This window comes from Callorhinus ursinus, unplaced genomic scaffold, assembly GCF_003265705.2.
Source record: "Callorhinus ursinus isolate GAN/ISIS: 27379988/994484 unplaced genomic scaffold, GSC_fseal_2.0 scaffold10, whole genome shotgun sequence".
NCBI lineage: Eukaryota > Metazoa > Chordata > Mammalia > Carnivora > Otariidae > Callorhinus > Callorhinus ursinus.
In genome coordinates, this window is record NW_027397072.1 from 54,013,257 (window position 1) to 54,030,442 (window position 17,186).

General features: G+C 45.9%; 1 protein-coding gene and 1 long non-coding RNA gene across 5 annotated transcripts in view; both read right to left on the reverse strand.

The window, feature by feature from the left end:
- LOC141373603 (uncharacterized) overlaps window positions 1-10,738 on the reverse strand; it is a 12,895-nt gene extending 2,157 nt beyond the window's left edge. The window contains exons 1-2 of one of the 2 annotated variants that reach the window (XR_012379786.1): window positions 8,709-10,738; window positions 14-8,033 (exon numbers count right to left, since the gene is read on the reverse strand). This is a non-coding gene — a long non-coding RNA (uncharacterized lncRNA). Of the gene's footprint in view, window positions 1-13 lie in introns of both variants that reach the window. The other variant, XR_012379785.1, reaches the window with a different exon arrangement.
- A 43-nt stretch (window positions 10,739-10,781) lies between these two features.
- Window positions 10,782-17,186, reverse strand: part of ARHGAP25 (Rho GTPase activating protein 25) — an 85,676-nt gene continuing 79,271 nt past the window's right edge. For all 3 annotated transcript variants that reach the window (XM_025868549.2, XM_025868550.2, XM_025868551.2), the window contains 2 exons: window positions 14,838-15,370; window positions 10,782-11,712 (listed from right to left, as the gene is read on the reverse strand). In XM_025868549.2, coding sequence (XP_025724334.1) covers window positions 11,505-11,712; window positions 14,838-15,370 — 741 coding nt within the window. In that variant the 3' untranslated portion in view covers window positions 10,782-11,504. The remainder of the gene's footprint in view (window positions 11,713-14,837; window positions 15,371-17,186) is intronic.

Genomic DNA, 17,186 nt, shown 5'->3' on the forward strand with positions numbered 1-17,186 from the left:
GCTGCAAATCCACCTCTAGCCCAGGCGCAAAGGGCCTGGTGCTGCCATGAGGTCCGGCCCAGGTCACTAGGGGATTAAACTGTAGCTTGGACTAAAACCTTCATAACAGTAAAGAATGTGCTATTGTCTGGCATATCCCCACAAACCCTCCACAGTAAAAACTGGGTGAGAATAGGTTCAGCATTCAGGGTTCCTGGGTCAAGTGAGATACTGCCTCATTACAGCTAACTAATAAAAATGTTAATAACTATTATAATTTAATAAATAATCTAATAAAAATGCTATTTCTCATCATTTAAAGCCAGGTTTCCTGACCCCCAACCAGTGTCCTTCTCACAGTACCTACGGGTCAGCAAGATTTTAGAGTTCTGATCCTATTGACTTTCTGTGACAGAAAATTTAAAACAAATTGCAACAATAACCTACGGTTTCCAGTTGTGAAGATATTAAAATTTGTACTAATTTGCCGAAGAGATTCTGCAAGATAAGGATCCCTCTTCATTAGAGATCTAAGTGATGATACTTTTAAAATGTTACCAAGTATTATGAGCTGAATTGTGCCTTCTTCTCTGGAGTCCCAACCCCCAGTATCTCAAAACGTAGCTGTATTTGGAGATAGGGCCTTTAAGAGGTGATCAAGGGTAAAATGAGGTCATACGGGTCATTGGACATAATCCAATATGACTGGTGTCCGTAGAAGTGGAGGAGATTAGAAGACAGTCAGAGAGGGAAGACCTTGTGAAGACCCAGGGAGAAGAGAGCCATCTGCAAGCCAAGGAGAGAGACCTCAGAAGAGACCATCTCTGCTGACACCAGACTTCCAGCCTCCAGAACTGTGAGGAAATAAACTTCCATAGCTTAAGCCATCAGTCTAGGGTCCTTTGTTGTGGCAGTCCTCGAAAACGAACACACCAAGGTTGGGAGTTTTTTATCACCAATGGTGAGGCTGAAGTCGAAACATCACCACTGGATAGAGTAGAACTGGGCTTTAGATTCAGATAATTCCCTCTCTGGAGACTTCACATATATGGCAAATGTTAGTAAGTACTCACCATGTTAGTAATTACTCACTCACCAAATGTTAGTAATTACACCACCACGTAGGCCTGCTTTGAAGCAATGGCTTTCAAAATCATGGCTTTTAAAAGGCTATTAAAGAACATTTGGGGGGAATGGTTTTTTGGAAAGACTGCTTTCTAGGTGGTGTGGAGGAGGGAGCAGGAAGCTTCTGTGTGCATGATGGGCACTTCATCTGTCTGTCCTAGCACACGAGGCTTCTGGTTGAAGACATCAGTCTGGCTTCCACACCTCCTCCAGATGTTTGCTCCAAGCCAAGGGCTCTGGTGTGAATGTGGTTCCTGGAAAGCAAAAAGCACCATCCCTGGGCTGTGTGAGTACATGCCTGAAGCTGAAGATCCTCATGTGCACACTGGGTCAAGGGCTTGAAACTTCTTCTAGTGACTTTACGTGTGGACAACAGCCTGTTTTCTCAGGCTGTGTCAGGGGGCCCAGATGCCCTCACGGTGGGCCTGGACCCTCATCCTCGAGCCCCAGGCACTCAGAGGAGCTGGGGAGAATCTCTGCCTTGCTGGGAGAGCATGGCCTGGTGGCAAGTCTTACTGTGAGAGTCGGCATATCAACAGGCACATGGGGCACAAAGTCGGCTTTCAGGAGGATTCCTTGCCCTGGGCGTCACGAAGTGCACTACACCCTAACACTCAGGCTACTAGCTCACGTGTGTACACATACATCACCCCACCCAGTCCTAATGGTCATCTTGTGTGGTGGGTAGCACAGGTGTCTCACCATTATCCCAGGTCGCAGGTGAGGAAGGTGATGCCTCACAGGGTGGCCAGGAAGGAACACAGGGACCAAGGGTGTATGCAGGCATCAGGGCAGCACGCGTGCAGGTCCCACATTCTCTAAGTGCCCCGCGCACTGAGTGAAGGTGTTTGAGCTTGTGCTGTTGGCAGGCAAAGGTTTATAAGGCAGAGTGGCTCGGCAGCGCTGTAAGATGGTTAGTACACCTTGAGGTAAATAATTACAACCTTGAAACAATTCCCCTGAGATAATACTCCTGTTTAAATTTGACCGGTACCATCCACCGCCTTAGACTAGTGAAAGGAAATCATTTTAGGATGGGAAGTTTCAGTCTACTTGTTGTCTCCATTACTAAACCTTTTTATATTAACTCTTTATTTTTTAGATTTTATTTATTTATTCGAGAGAGAGGGACAGAGCACGAGGGGAGGGGAAGGGGCAGAGGGAGACGGAGAGGCAGACCCCCCCCGCTAAGCAGGGAGCCCGATGTGGGACTCGATCCCGGGACCCCAGGATCATGACCTTAACCGACTGAACCACCCAGGCACCCCGATATTAACTCTTTTATCTATGAAAAAAGCTTCTCATCTGCCATAAGTAATAATAATAATAATAATAATAGCTTCATCTACTAATAAAGAGCCATCTTAAGAAGGACTTCTTGGGAAATCTCTTGAGATCTGAGAATCCTCTTAACCCCTCTGTCTCTGAGTCTTTATCTGGTTACCTGTAACCGGGGTGGCGTGCCTGACCTCCCTCGTTCTCAATGTGCTCCGCGGCCTCTTCTGCTCCGCTGAGGCCTTCTGTTGGAGAGTGCCCCGGCCGGCTGTGCCCCGTGTGGAGGGAGGGTCCCCCTTCCCCTGGGAGGGGGGCAGTCAGGGCCCAGGGCGCCGAGGGCAGAGTGTGGGGGCTGTGCTCACCCCCGCAGTTGTACAGCTGCACACGGCAGCAGAGGCAGGAGGCACTCACCCCCAGTTCCAAATGGCAAGCTCCCTCTCCCTTCCGAGCCTGTCTTTGGGGCCTCTAACCATTGCCCCATCCAACCCTCCCCGGCCGGACCTTCAGTTCGGTGGTCCAGGACGAGGCCTCGGCCTTGCCCTGTACGCTCTGTCCAACTCTCCCCGTCAGGTGTGAACTTACTTAACGCCGCTGCCTGCCTCCTCCCTCCACTCCGGTTTCTAGTAAATCTGTTTCCAGCTGGCCGGCTTGGCGATTAATATGTGAAAGCAGACTAATTTGTCAAAAGCCAATTTGTCACATGAGCATTTCACCCAATTACTGGAGATTTTCTGAAGTGTTAGCATTGCCCTAAACCTGCCCCAGCTCCATCTCTAACCCTAGAAACTGTCAGAGAAATGTGTTCCTCTAAGCGGGAGACAATTAGCAGAGCCACAGTCAAAGGCAGGAGCAAAAGCAGAAGCAAATTACTTTGCTGTGAAAAGGGGATACGGCTGTCTAGCTGTGGGAGATTTGTTAGGATTAACTCAGTTAATACAAATAAAGCACTTAGAACAGTCTGGCAGGCAATATTCAGCTCCCAATAAATGTTAGCAATTATTGCTATTATGATAATTATTACTTTTAATTTTACACATACATTTAAATTCTAGGAATTAAACGCGATGAAAAATAAAAATAACGATTTAAATGGGAATGCTGGCAAAGAAGAGGGATAGCAATCGCTAGGGCTGACTCAGTGGTGCCTATCTTTGGTCTCATCATTTACCTGGGGAAGGGAGAAGGGCTGGAGACTGAGTTTAGTCACCAAAGGCCAATGATTTAATCAACAGTGTCTGTGTAATGAGGCCTCCATAAAAACGCCAAGGAAAAGGTTTGAAAAGCTTCCAGGTTGGTGAACACGTGACCATGTGGCCCATGGAAGCTCGGAGCCCCTCTCCCCATATTTTGCCCTATGCAACTTTCCATCTGGCTGTTTCTGAGTTATATCATTTTATAATAAACCCAGGAATCTAATAAGTAAAATGTGTCCTGAATTCTGTGAGCCACTCTAGCAAATTAATCAAACCCGAGGAGGGGTGGAGGGAGCTTCTGATCTATAGCCAGTTGGTCAAAAGCACAGATTCTGATTGGCATCTGAAATGTTTGGGGCAGGGGTCTTTGTTGTAGGACTGAGCCCTTAACCTGTGGCATCTAATGCTCTCTCCAGGTCGATAGCATCAGAACTGAGTTAATCGCTCGGTTGTGTTGGGAAGAACACACATTGGACACACTAATTTCAAAAGTGTTCAAATGAAAAAAATTATCTCTCAGAAATAAGATATTAACTATGAGTCTGATTAAATTACTTAACCTCTCAAAGCCTCTGTCCCCGCATCTGTAAAACAGAGATTGTAATGCTAGCAACTACCTCATAGTTTGCTGTAAGAATTAATTGAGATATTGCAGGTAAAGCAGAGTATATCTTGCTTAGGGAATAGAAAGCACTCAGCAAGTGTATTTTTTTTTTTTTAATGTCCCTAGTCAAATGTAGTTCTTCTAAAACACTCAAGAGCAGGAGGAAGACTCAGTGTTGCAACATTTTGCTCTATCTTGGGGGCAGTTTACTTGTGCTAAAGATATCACTGGCAACACAACTGTCCGGATTATCACTGCATAGAGATCAACTTTCTCAAGACTGGCCTGGCCACTGCCAAATGCTGTGTGATTTTCAAGTATTTTATTTCTCTGGTCTTTGGGAGATAGATTCCAATACTCTCAGAAGAGCAAGAAAGACATCCAAGAGTGACAGTCAGTGACTACATAAGTAGCATAAATAGCAAGCCAAGCAATTGATGTGCACCTACTTGACTTCAACAGAGTCTATGAAATCCAACATAAGAAAATCTCAATGAAGATTATGGCTGGAATTCCGAGGGTATGAGCTTTGCATTAATAAATAACCACCATTTCAATAGGTAAGTAAACTCAGTATGACAGAGCATGGTGTTGGCTTTTTCTGACTGGGGTTGGTTTTCCACTGAAGGTCATAGCCAGCCCGAAAACGGACACAATACCTAATCCAGACTACCTGCTTCCTGGTGATCAAGTGCAAGTTCCCACAGAATGTGTCTGATGTTTACCCAGCCAGCTGAGCTGGGCTGCGTGCTCCCCCAGCTCTTTCCCTAAAAGGACACTGACAGGCAAACCACTGCCCTCTCTCACAGCCAGGAAGGAGTGACTTCAAAGGGAAATAAGGGCTTTGTATCTTAGCTGAAAATCAGTAATGATAAAATGCAAGAGGCAGAGGGCAAGTCCGAGTAAATGCATCATTAAATGGGCCCTGTTTCCCAAGCAGTCACGCATTGACACGTGCTCTGCTCACTGATCCACTGGGAGTGCTTTGGAAGCAATCACACCGTGTGAAGCAAGCTGAAGACATCCCACTGCCTTATACTCAGAAAACTGCAAGCCTCCGGCCAGAATGGACTCTTTTAGCCTGTAAACATCCACAGGGCCGAGCCTATATTTAACTTATGACACATCTTAAGTTGAGGAAAGGTTGGGGAATTGTGTCCTTATTTCCTCCCACCAACACCACCCCGTTCATGTAGAATCCCTAAGATTTCTACATGGAATGGGAAGATGGTTTTTTCCCTCTCTTATAGGACTCACTGGCAATACATCCTTCAAAGTTATCCAATAAGCCCACTTGAGGGCCCTTCTAGGCTCGTGGAAAGAGAAAAGTTGTCTCTACATGGAAAAGAGAGTGAAGAATATATGAAGAAGGCCAGCAAAGAGGTCTTAGACACTCACTCAGCACCGTGGAGCCAGAGACTCTTGGGAGACCCTGATCCTGGAGTTACTCCCACGAGACCTTTCCAGTGTGGAGCTCATGACATGGAACCATGAATGTACTCTGGGTGAGGGCTGGGTGTGGTATGTGGCCTCCAGCCACCCTCGGGACAAGCAGGCAGGCTGTGACTCGGGGACCTGCCTGATGATATTTCTCCACTTTGATGCTGAATCAGAGCAAAATTAGTGGTTCTTTCCTGGACCTGCACCAGTATTCTTTATATATAAAAAAAGTCCTTGGAAATTTTAGTTTAATTCATCACCACTTAAAGATAGCTTTCTATCCTGCACTCCTTCCCCACATGAGGGCAAGTCTTCGAACAAATTGGACAGACTCAGCTCCTAGCTCTGCTGCACTGAAACCTCAATTTCCGCATCTGTGAAATAGGTAGAGTAGCACTTAATCCAAGAGTCTATTTAAGATTTAAAGGAGATGTCATGTGCAGAATGCTTGGCACAGTGACTGACAGAAAGCAAATGGTATTTGTTGCTTATGAGTGGTCGTTACTGTTATGATGGTGCTGATGGTGCCAGTCAAGAACCAAGAGCAGAAAAGGAAGTCCAAGTCCAACTTTGACCAGTTGTCAGGTTTGCTTGAGGGCAAACCAGCTTTCTATCCTGCTACCTAAATCCCCCTTTCCCCTTTCAGGGCCCTGCCCCCACGCCCCAACTCAGATTATATGCCCCGTGCCCCCATACCACATCATTCCTTGGTGACATCCACACTTTTGACCTACCTCCACTCACAACCATCTTATCCACGCAGGCTCTCATTCTTTCATTACACAGCTCTCTGCTTGGAATCAGGTAACTAATATAAAGATGGGATTAATGATTAATGGAGGCTTCATGGTTGTCTCCCAGGTATATCACATTCATGGTTAATTTTCCAAAGGCTCCTGACAGAGATTTCTCAATCTACTATGAGTTTGAAAGGAAGATGGTTTTAATCAGAGCTGTTCGTGAGACTCTTTAAATCAAGCCCTCAAGTGCTGACCTTCTTAAAGCAAGTTGAGAGCATTCCCATATATAAAAGAAATCTCAGGCTCCTTGAATTTGTTCATGTCTAAGCTACTGTTATATTGAGTTTTTTTGGTAACATCTTCGGGCTCAGTTTTCCTCATCTGAAAAATGGGTATATAACAAAGATCCATTTTCTATCTCTTAAGCATCTCTTTCCTAAATGAGTGAACACAAGATCAATCAGCAAGTAGGGAGAACAGAGAATGTGTAGTTGTGTTGACTGGGGATAGAAAAAAGGAGTAGGTAAAAAAAATCTTTTAAAAAGGGGGGGGCGCTCAGTCGGTTAAGTGACTGCCTTCAGCACAGGTCATGATCTCAGGGTCCTAGGGTCCACCCCCAAGTTGGCTCCCTGCTCAATGGGGAGTCTGCTTCTCCCTCTCCCTCTGCCCCTTCCTCCACCCCCAACCCCCTTACTCCTGCATGTTCTCGCTCTCTCTCTCTCTCTAATAAATAAAATCTTTAAAAAAAAGAAAGGAAAAAAGGAGTAGGTAGATTTAATATTATCATTAGTCATGACTTGAGCCAAACTTAGCAGTTTTAGAACCATGTTTAACACTTCTGTCTGCATATTAGAATTAACTGGAAGTTTTTTTAAGGAAAAAAGTTCTTAGACTCCACCCCCCAAAATTCTGATTCAGTTGACATGGGGTGGGGTTTGAGCATCAGAATTTTTTAAAAAAATCTCCTTAAGGTAATTCTATAGTGCAGCCAAGACTGAGAACCACTGTCTTAAAACAGCATCAGTAATATAAAGTCGGTGGAAAATGGCATCCTATGAGCCAAGCCTTGCTTGTGACCAAGAGGTGAGCCTGGCTTTCTATACTGGACATAATCAGCAAGTGACGCTCAACGGGTTTCACCCCATGGTCATGGCCCGGGGGAAAGAACTCATGGACAGATGTCAAGAATCACTAGATAGTGGGCTAGAGGAGCGGTTAAAAATCCCCTAACTTTAATCCTCTTCCGCATTGATATGTGAGCACTGGCAATTCAGCTTGTCTCCAGGCCTCAGTTTCCCTACCCATTAAATGAACAGCTTAGATTAGATAAGCTCATGGGTGTTTTCCAATGCTGTTATTCTATGATTCTAAGATAGTTTTCGAGCATCAGAGGAAAGATGCACCTCTGCGTTGGTATTCTCTGCTCATTCCTCGTCTGAAGTCACCCTGGGAAGCCTACTGACCCATGGGTCCACCAGCTCCAGCCCTTGTGCTGCCGGCCAAATGGCAGCCTGACCTCCTCCAGCAGTAGAGAGACCTCCACCCTTGGGGGCCTTGTCCAGCAGGATGAAAGCTTGTGTGCAATTCTTGTAAAGGCAGCTCATTTGAATCGCAGGGGCAGCCTCTAAGTGATCTCTCTGCTCCCCGGCGAGCGCATGGCCTGACCACTGATGGTATCTGCAGAGGAAGCGGTGGAATGTGGAAGTTTACACGATGTCAGTGTGCGCACATCCTCCTGTCTTGAGCCCTGGGAACCCGGCCAACAGCTGCTGTATGGTGCTCCTCTCCCGCCCGTCTCGGCAGCCTTGACTTGCCTTGGAGTCTCCTGCTTTGTGCTTTTTTAAATGGGATGGGCTGCTAAGCAGGGCTTAAGGAACTGATCAGAGCAGCAACCACAAAAATCTCTGGTACTTACAACCTCTACCCAGGCTCTGCTTGAGGAATGTCACACTCCAGGCCTCAGACTCTGACCAAAATTCACTGGAAAGGGAATTGCTGTGCTCTGAATGGTGGCGCGCCCACCTCCAATTCATGTGTAGAAATATTAACCCCCAGAGATGATGGCATTAGGAGGGTGGAGCCCTCATGAATGGGATTAGTGACAGAAAAGAAGCACCACAGAGCTCGCAAGTCCCTCCACCATGTGGGGACACACGAGAAGTCTGCAACCCCGAAGGGGGCCCTCGCTCCACCCTGCTCTCAGACTCCCAGCATCTGGAACTGTGAGAAATAAATATCTGTTGTTACAAGGCCCCCAGTCTGTGGTATTTTGTTATAGCAGCCCAAGCGGACAAAGACAGAAATCTCAGCCAATCCCCTAATACAAAATGTCCTCTTGGTGCACAAACTTACTAGAAACCCCTCAGCTCTGCCTCAAACTTGACAGAAAAGTAAGCTGACACGTGCCATACTTGAGGCTGTGAGGCAAATGACAAATTTTGGTAGGGAAGAAGGCCAGGGGTTTTGATGTGCGTGTTGCAGACCTTTTTTAGTTTCTCGTTATCTGCGCAGGTGGACGAGAGGTGAGGTGAAGAGGGGGCAGGTGGCTGGAAAAAGGCAGACATAGTAGATCCTGCCCCTGGGAGAGCTAAAGGTGGGAGCCAACAGGACACTGATGACCTAGGTCAGTCTCTGGGAGCTGCTTTCCAAAGACTGGCTTCTTGGTCCAGACGAGGTCTAGCGCTACCCTGTCGTCCACTTCACATGTAGCCTCTGGGGCGCTGAGGCCAGTGCCATCAGACCCCAGATCTTCACGGGCCCTTCCTTGCACTCACAGGGCCTAGGGTACTAGAAAAACTCCTGTTTCTTGTGTTCTCCTTCTATGGACAGTGGCACATGAGGAAGCAGGGCAACTTCCGCCAGCCAGGTCCCCCTCTTGATTATGAAGAGGAACGGACACTCCAGCTTCCCAGGCTGGAGCAGCCGCTCTGTTAGCTCATAGTCTTGGGGGAAGGAATAGAACAAGAGGCATCCCCTGGCCAGGAGGAGCTTGGAATTCGAATGCAGCCCTTCTACTCAGCCTGAGCTCTTGCTCCGAGGCCCAGCAAGGTCCGGCAACACCAGCCTCCAAACACTGACCTCAGGTCCTCCTTTTTGCACCTTCAAGCAATGTTCCCTTTAGAATTATGCAGCCGGCTACTTGCATCCTCAACTCTGTTTCAGCGCCTAAAGAGTCAGTGTGAGGAATCCACGCCCTGCAGAACTACAGACTCTCCTAAATTAGGTGTTCAACAAGTGTCTCCACGCTTGCCACTCTGTAATTACAAAACAAGTAAACCCCAGGAAATCGGATATTTTATTGCTTTACTTAATGGTGTGCCAAATCACCCCCCTCCCACACCCCCAGGCTTCTGTAAGCAGGTCTCTAAGAGAATGTGCTGGGTCTCACCCCCTCCCTCCAGCAGTCTGGTGGCTGGTGGTGGCTGCAGCAGGACCTGAGTAGCAGGACTGAGCCACACTCACCCTCCGGTCGGTACCTTTTGCTCTGTGGGTAATGTGTCAAGGCCACACACAGCGGGGAAATAACCAGAGGGACGAAAACAAAGAGAAGAGGAGAAAAAGTGAGAGAATGAAAGGAGAAAAAGGAAAAATGATGGAAACATGTGCTGGGAGGCCTCAACTCTCACCACGGTGACCATCGATCTCAAATCTCTGAGGAAGCCAGGTGGCTTCAAGAGTTCAAGTAAATGCGTGGAAGCAGTGCGACCTCTGTAAAACAAGCACAGGTAACACCTGCTGGGAAATCGGGCCAGTGGCCTCCAGAGCAGAAGGCACCTTGGAGAACATCTATTTATATGTGTTTAGGGCTCATCCTTACTCAATGTCTGTCCTGTGTGTGTTTTAGGATATATATGATATAGCAATGTAGTAGTACACGTATATAATTTATAAGGAAAGAAATCTATTGGGGGGTGTATTTCTACATCAGTATTTTCTACTGATGGGGTACATAGTCAAAAGAGCTTGGAGACCACCTGCTGAGGACAATGACAGTCACCACGAAAGAGTCCACTTTCCCACCTAGCGAGGTGTGGGGTCTCACCAGGGCCCTCTGCTAGACTGCCTTAATGTAGGAGGACAAGTCAGCTGTCTGCTGGGAAGGCTCCCCTCCCCGCTGTTCCCTAGTGCTTCTGGTTCCTTTCAGGAGTGAAATCACTTGCATTTTGGTGTAACAGAAAAAAATATTATCGTGACTATTACTATCTAAACCCCCCACCCAACCTCTAAGGACGTCCCATCATGGTGAGAAGGCCTCTGTCACAGGTCCACTGTATACAACTGTGGCCATGGAAAGGCAGGTCGGGACTGGAACCCGGCGCAGACCCTGCTCACCATGCCACGTGCCGGGAAAGGAGTGCATCTGTCTCAAGGAAGGGGCACTTTTCTCTTTCTTTCTTTCTTTCTTTCTTTCTTTCTCTTTCTTTCTTTCTTTCTTTCTTTCTTTCTTTCTTTCTTTCTTTCTTTCTTTCTTTCTTTCTTTCTTCTGCTTTATTTGTATATGCCTTTCTTATCAATTTTGCCTTCATAAATACAAAGTTTATTGCTTGTTTTGTCTTAGTCTAATAATAATTTTGAGTTTCCAGGGAGAGTGTGCATCATGGAAGGGGGTTACGGAATGGGGCTCTGGTCAGCAGGTGCGGTCCCCCCAAAACACAGCTCACCACAGGCGAGTACAAGAAAGCTAAATATCATTTTCTGCCCCTGTGTCTCAAGGACACCATGAGGCCATCTGACTAAATGAATTATTCCACAAAGAAAAAAAAAAAAAAAGAACTAATGCCTCAGTCCAGCCTTGGTGGGGGCCAGCCTGTTGCCAGGGTCCTGGGATGTGGCCTGTTTCAAATGTCTCCATTGGACTTAGTCACCCAGCCATGGAAGGTTCCATTTAGCTCGGCCTGAGATCACGGTGGAATAATGCAATCCTTTTGAATACAGCCACAGGGGTCATAAATGTCCCCACATGTCCCTGCTCACCCTCATCTTCCTGCAAATTCCATCGATTTATTTTACTGGGAAAAGCGATGTTTCCCCCTAAATGTCTTCTCCCTCCTAAGGAGTAATTTTGCTTCTCAGTCATCAGGTAGCACCGAGAAAGGGAATATGTTGGGTGAGCCTCTGTGGGCTGTCTTCATGGTATGCTTGGAACCCTCAAGCATCAGCTTTGGGCTCTTTCATCGATTTGACAAATTCTTTGACTTCTTCTTCCAGGGCCTTGTTCCTCCTCTCAACATCCTCCCGGGAGCGCTCCACATTGCGGAGGCTGATTTCCAAGGCTGCAAATTTCTTCTTCTCCTTCTCCAGTTCTTCATTGAGCCTCACCACCTTGGCCCAGACATCATAATTTTCCTTCTCAAGGCTACAAGGAAGGAAATAACAGAATGAAAGAACAGGGTCCTTTCTACATCACAAGTCCTATATCCAACTTCCAACCCCCCCCACATGCCCCCCACACGCAGACTTCCCAGTAAACCTGAAATCCCAGGGCATGTCTGAGCCCCTCTTTTGTCATTTAACATGATCTTATAACATCTTTTGTGTTGTTATTTTTCATGTTGTTCTATGTTTTTTAATCTTCCATCAGATAAATAAAGTCTTTGAAAGAAGGAACCACCTCTAATCTATCTATCTATCTATCTATCTATCTATCTATCTATCTATCTATCTATCATCTATCTATCTATATTTTCACCACTATCTATCTATCTATCTATCTATCTATCTATCTATCTATCTATCATCTATCTATATTTTCACCTCCACAGCACCTTGCACATGTCCAGCTCAACAGAAATGTTGATTGACCGCTGAAGCCCCATATCCAGATTCCCAAAACCTTTGCACACACGAGTTCCTGCACATCCTGCTTCCAGGGAGAGTACCAGTGCCTTCTCTTATTAAGGCCCTCTAGGGGTAGAGATTTGGAGAAGTTCGAACTGCCCTTTGGGAGCAGGGGCCCTGGCAGCCCCACCCTCACTTGCGAATCTGCTCCAGGTGAAGAATCTGTTGGGGGGCGCCTGGGTGGCTCAGTCATTAAGCAGCTGCCTTCAGCTCAGGTCATGATCCCAGGGTCCTGGGAATCCCAGCATCGTGCTCCCTGCTCCGCCGGAAGCCTGCTTCTCCCTCTCCCACTCCCCCTGCTTGTGTTCCCTCTCTCGCTGTGTCTCTCTCTGTCAAATAAATAAATAAAATCTTTAAAAAAAAAAAAAAGAATCTGTTGGGTTTCTGAATTCCCAGAAGTTTCCCTGTTACTGGCCCAAATCTTAGTCTAGTCCCAGGTGCTCCCTGCTCTGTCAGGTTATGCTGAATTAACTCCTAGGGATGAGAGTACAATGCCATTTTTAAGCCCAAAGAGGAAATTTCAGGACTGTGGGGAGATTGTGTGATTGGAAATTTGCTTCAGAATTTCACTCTGTATGCACAAACAATGAATCATGGAACACTACATCAAAAACTAATGATGTAATGTATGGTGATTAACAGAACAATAAAAAAAGGGAAAAAAAGAATTTCATTCTGTGAGGTGGTGCCAGAGGGGCCTTTTTTTTTTTTTTTTTTTTTTTTTTAAGAAACTTGAGCTCCCATTCGAGCCCAGCCTGGCTTCTTCAGGGGCTTTGGACCATTCTCCAGGTAACAGCCCCTTCTTGGAGCCTTGCCTCCCCCTGCCTGTCTCTTCCTACAGCTAAATTAGTCTCATTCCTTCTGACCCTCTCATTACAAATCCAGTTCTTCTCCAAATTTACTCTTGCTTCCATCTTGCTTTAGGAGAAATCCCAACTGAGAGACTACATCTAGATTCAGACGACTGATTCCAGTGAGAGGTAGAATCTGGGTGGGCTCAGGAGCGTGACTGACCCAGGTTCAAATCTCAGCCCTACTGATGTTTGTGTGCCTCCTGAGGAATCTTTTCATACTTCCCGAGCCCCCATTTCTTCTGTAAAATGGGGATATTATCTATGTTACAGCATTGCTGTGGGGGATTACATGAGAAGGTGTGTCTGAAACATGAAGCTCAGAGCAGGCGCTATGGACTGTTAATTCTCCTCTCACTGTTGAGGACAGAGGACCCCTTTGATGGGTGAATTCAGAGGACTTGGCTCCCTTCAGGAGGAATGGCCCCTCCGTGGCAGCTGGATCTTTCCCTAACCTGTAAGTGATATTCACATGAGAGTACAGTGGGAAACTTCTCTGGGGCTGCTTCCATCACAGACAAGATGGCACATGAGGGTTGCCGTCCTACAAATGATTGATTTCAGGTTCTTAGACAAAGGATCTACATTTTGCTTTTAGACGGGCAGCCCTCTACGTAGGAAACAAAGAATGAGGGCTCACAAAAGTCTCCCTTTCACGTACCTGATGCTTAATGGACTGAAAAAGTACCCATAATTTGAGAACCCCACTAGTTCACATTTTACGTCATTAGTGATGTAGTTCATATGGGCTAAGCTGGATTGAGCTTTATACTCATGAAAAGTCAGTGGTGTGAAAAAGATTTCAAGAAAATAGTTTATCTACCCAAGAGAGCACATTGTGTCCAAGCACCTTAGGGATGTGCATGAAAATTGTGGCAATAGCCTCCGTATTGGCCTTCCCTTCGCTCATCGGGAAGCCAGTGATTTGGTGAGGCTTTAGTCAAGTAGATCTGGCTAGAAGCTTTGTCTCACACAGGCTTTAAGGTGGCTGGCATGGCCTCCTGCCTTCGTCTGCCCTCTCTCCTGTCAGCTGTTCCCCGCTGCGCCAGCTCACCACCACTCCTCCTGTGCATGAACATACCAGACCTGCACCTTTGCTTCTCCCTACCTGGCCTGCTCTTCCCCCGTAGGTGGGCCTGATTTATTCCCTCTTCTCTTCAGGCCCTTGCTTTAACACCACCATCTCAGTGAAGCCTTCCTGACCACCCTATTTAACACAGGAACCCCCTTCCTGGACCCCCCCAACCTCCTGCCCTGCTTTATCTTCCCCGTAGCACACTCCACCATCTGACATAGCATATATTTTAATTACTTATACATACTGTCTGTCTGTTCCTGAGAGAAGGAAAGCTTTATAAGCACAAGGACTTTTGTCTGTTTTGTTCCGTGCTATTCCTCAACAGCTGGGAGAGTGTGTGGCACACAGTATGTGCTCAATAAATATTTTCAGAAGGGATGAATCACATTAATATGAAAAAAATTTCAAGTTCCTCTTAATTTTTAGATCATGTCGACCCTTAAAGAACCACTATTTGGAAATAGTTGCTTAAGCTGCATAAGCTGCATACTTCACTTTTCATGAGTTTAACCCAAAACTTAAGAGTTTTCACTAATGTAGTCATCTCATCATTCCCTTTACCCCTTTCTTCAATTAAGCCCAACTGCTATAGATTACTGTATTCTCTAAACTCAAGGTTTCTAATATCACTTCGTTGGCAGAGGAGAACAATCCCTGCTGCTTCTGAAAATGGAAGCCGAGTGACTGCCCGAGGCCCCTCTGCAGGTGACTTACGTTTTAATCTGTTCCTCATAAGTTTGCTTCTGTGTCTCTATTTCCTTTCGCAGCTCCTGGACCACCCTCTGCAAGGATTCAAGTTCCTCTTCTCCAGAGTTCTTTTTTCCATGTCCGGTTTCAGAGTTAGGGCTGGCAAGAGTTTCTCTCTTGGAGTCACAGGCATGGGAAGAGACGGTAGCTGCCTCCTCCCTGGGGGCCCCGGGCGGGGCAGGGACATTGTCATAGGTGGAAGTCCGCTGGGAGTCGGGACAGTGGGGCACACCTTGAGACATCGTTCTCCTGTGCCCTTCCTCGGCCTTTACCTCCGAAGAAGGTGACCAGAACTCATTTTTAAAGATCTCCACTTTGCTGCTGTTGGCACCTTGAAACACTGACGTCAAGAAGCATTTCCGATTAGGGAGTGTCTGAGTCCTTTTTCGTGACTGCAGCTTCCAATCACCTACCTTTTCCCTGGGGGTTTTACTGCTCTCCTCCAGACACCCATCACTCGGCCGTTGTCCAGTGGGGCTGGTTGTGTCCGAGTCGCTGGTCTAGAAAGAAATGGCCATCGATGTCACATGGGTTTTTCCCATGTGTCAGGTCCCCAGGATAAGGGTTAGCAACTTGAAAGAAAGTGTCTCCTGGCTGCACACCCCTGAAACTCTTAATTAGAAGACCATCTCCTAATTCATCACATTATTGATCATCTGTGTGGTGTTTTTCCACAAGGTTATTGCACTTTTATTTTTTTTTTAAGGTTTTATTTATTCATCTGACAGAAACAGAGACAGCGAGAGCAGGAACACAAGCAGGAGGAGTGGGAGAGGGAGAAGCAGGCTTCCCCCCGAGGAGGGAGCCTGATGCGGGGCTCGATCCCTGGACCCTGGGATCATGACCTGAGCTGAAGGCAGACGCTTAACGACTGAGCCACCCAGGCGCCCCACAAGGTTATTGAACTGAAAAGGAACTAACTCATGCTCTAAAAATTAATTGTGTATTAGTTATAAGAGAGTCTTAAACTAGGATTCTTTCATGGCTTTAGGACAAGGAGGCCTGTCTAACTAGAAGTCAAAACCCAAAAGCCATAAAATACAAGTCTGATAAATTCAATCTACATGGGTTTCCATGACCGCCCCAAATTAAAAAGAACAAAAATAAAACAAAGATATCACCATATATAAAAGCAAAAAAGAAATGACAAACTAGCAAAAATATTTGCAATACATATCACAGACAACAAGCTACTCCTGTATAAAGTTCATACAAATTGAGAAGAAAAAGACCAACAGAAATATGGATAAAGGACAGGATCAGACAGTCCACAGAGGAAAAGAAAAATGCAAGAAGCCCTTACGCATAAGAAAAGATGTTCAGCTTCTCTCATTATTAAAGAAACCCAAATCAAAATTAAAATTACTGAAATATCAGGGCACCTGGGTGGCTCAGTCGGTTAAGTGTCCAACTCTTGATTTTGGCTCAGGTCATGAGCTCAGGGTCGTGAGATCAAGCCCCACCTTGGGCTCCGTGCTCAGCTTAAGATTCTCTCTCCCACTCCCTCTGCCCCCACACCCCCTCTCACATACACACTCATGTGCTCTCTCTCTCTCTCTAAAAAAAAAAAAAAAAATTAGTGAAATATCAGTTTTCACCTTTCAGATAAGACACCTCCCCAAATTTGAAAACACATTTTGCTAGTGAAACTGTAAGGAAACAGGCTCTTTCGTGCATTGCTGGTGGAAGTACAAAATGGCACAACCTCTATTTGACAATTTTAATAAAAATTACACACAAATCTACTTACCCTCTGATTCAGTAATCCCAATTCTGGGAATTTATCCCAGAAATACATCTACCTGAGTACAAAATGAAGCGTGGTCAAGGTTATTCATTGCAGACTTGTTTGTTGAACAAAGGAATGAAAATAATCTGGTCATCTGAGGGGCCTGTCCACGTATTGACATAAAAAGGTCTCCAGGATGTACTCTTAAGTGGAAAAATGGAAGATAAAGAGTAACATGCGTGCGCACGCTTGTGTGTGTATGCGTGTGTAAAGAGAGAGCAAGAGAATATGTTATATTTGCATAAAGAAGAAGTAAATGATTTACATTCATATCTGTTTATATTTGCATAAAGTAACACTGGAAGAATAAGTACGAAACTAATAAAGGCGGGGAAGGATGGGGTGAATGGAGATAGCAGAGGGGGCAGGATTTCTCCATGTACATCTTTTTCTCATTTTAATTTTCTTTGAACCATGTATATATATATTTTTTTATTATGTTATGTTAATCACCATACATTACATCATTAGTTTTTGATGTAGTGTTCCATGATTCACTGTTTGCGTATAACACCCAGTGCTCCACG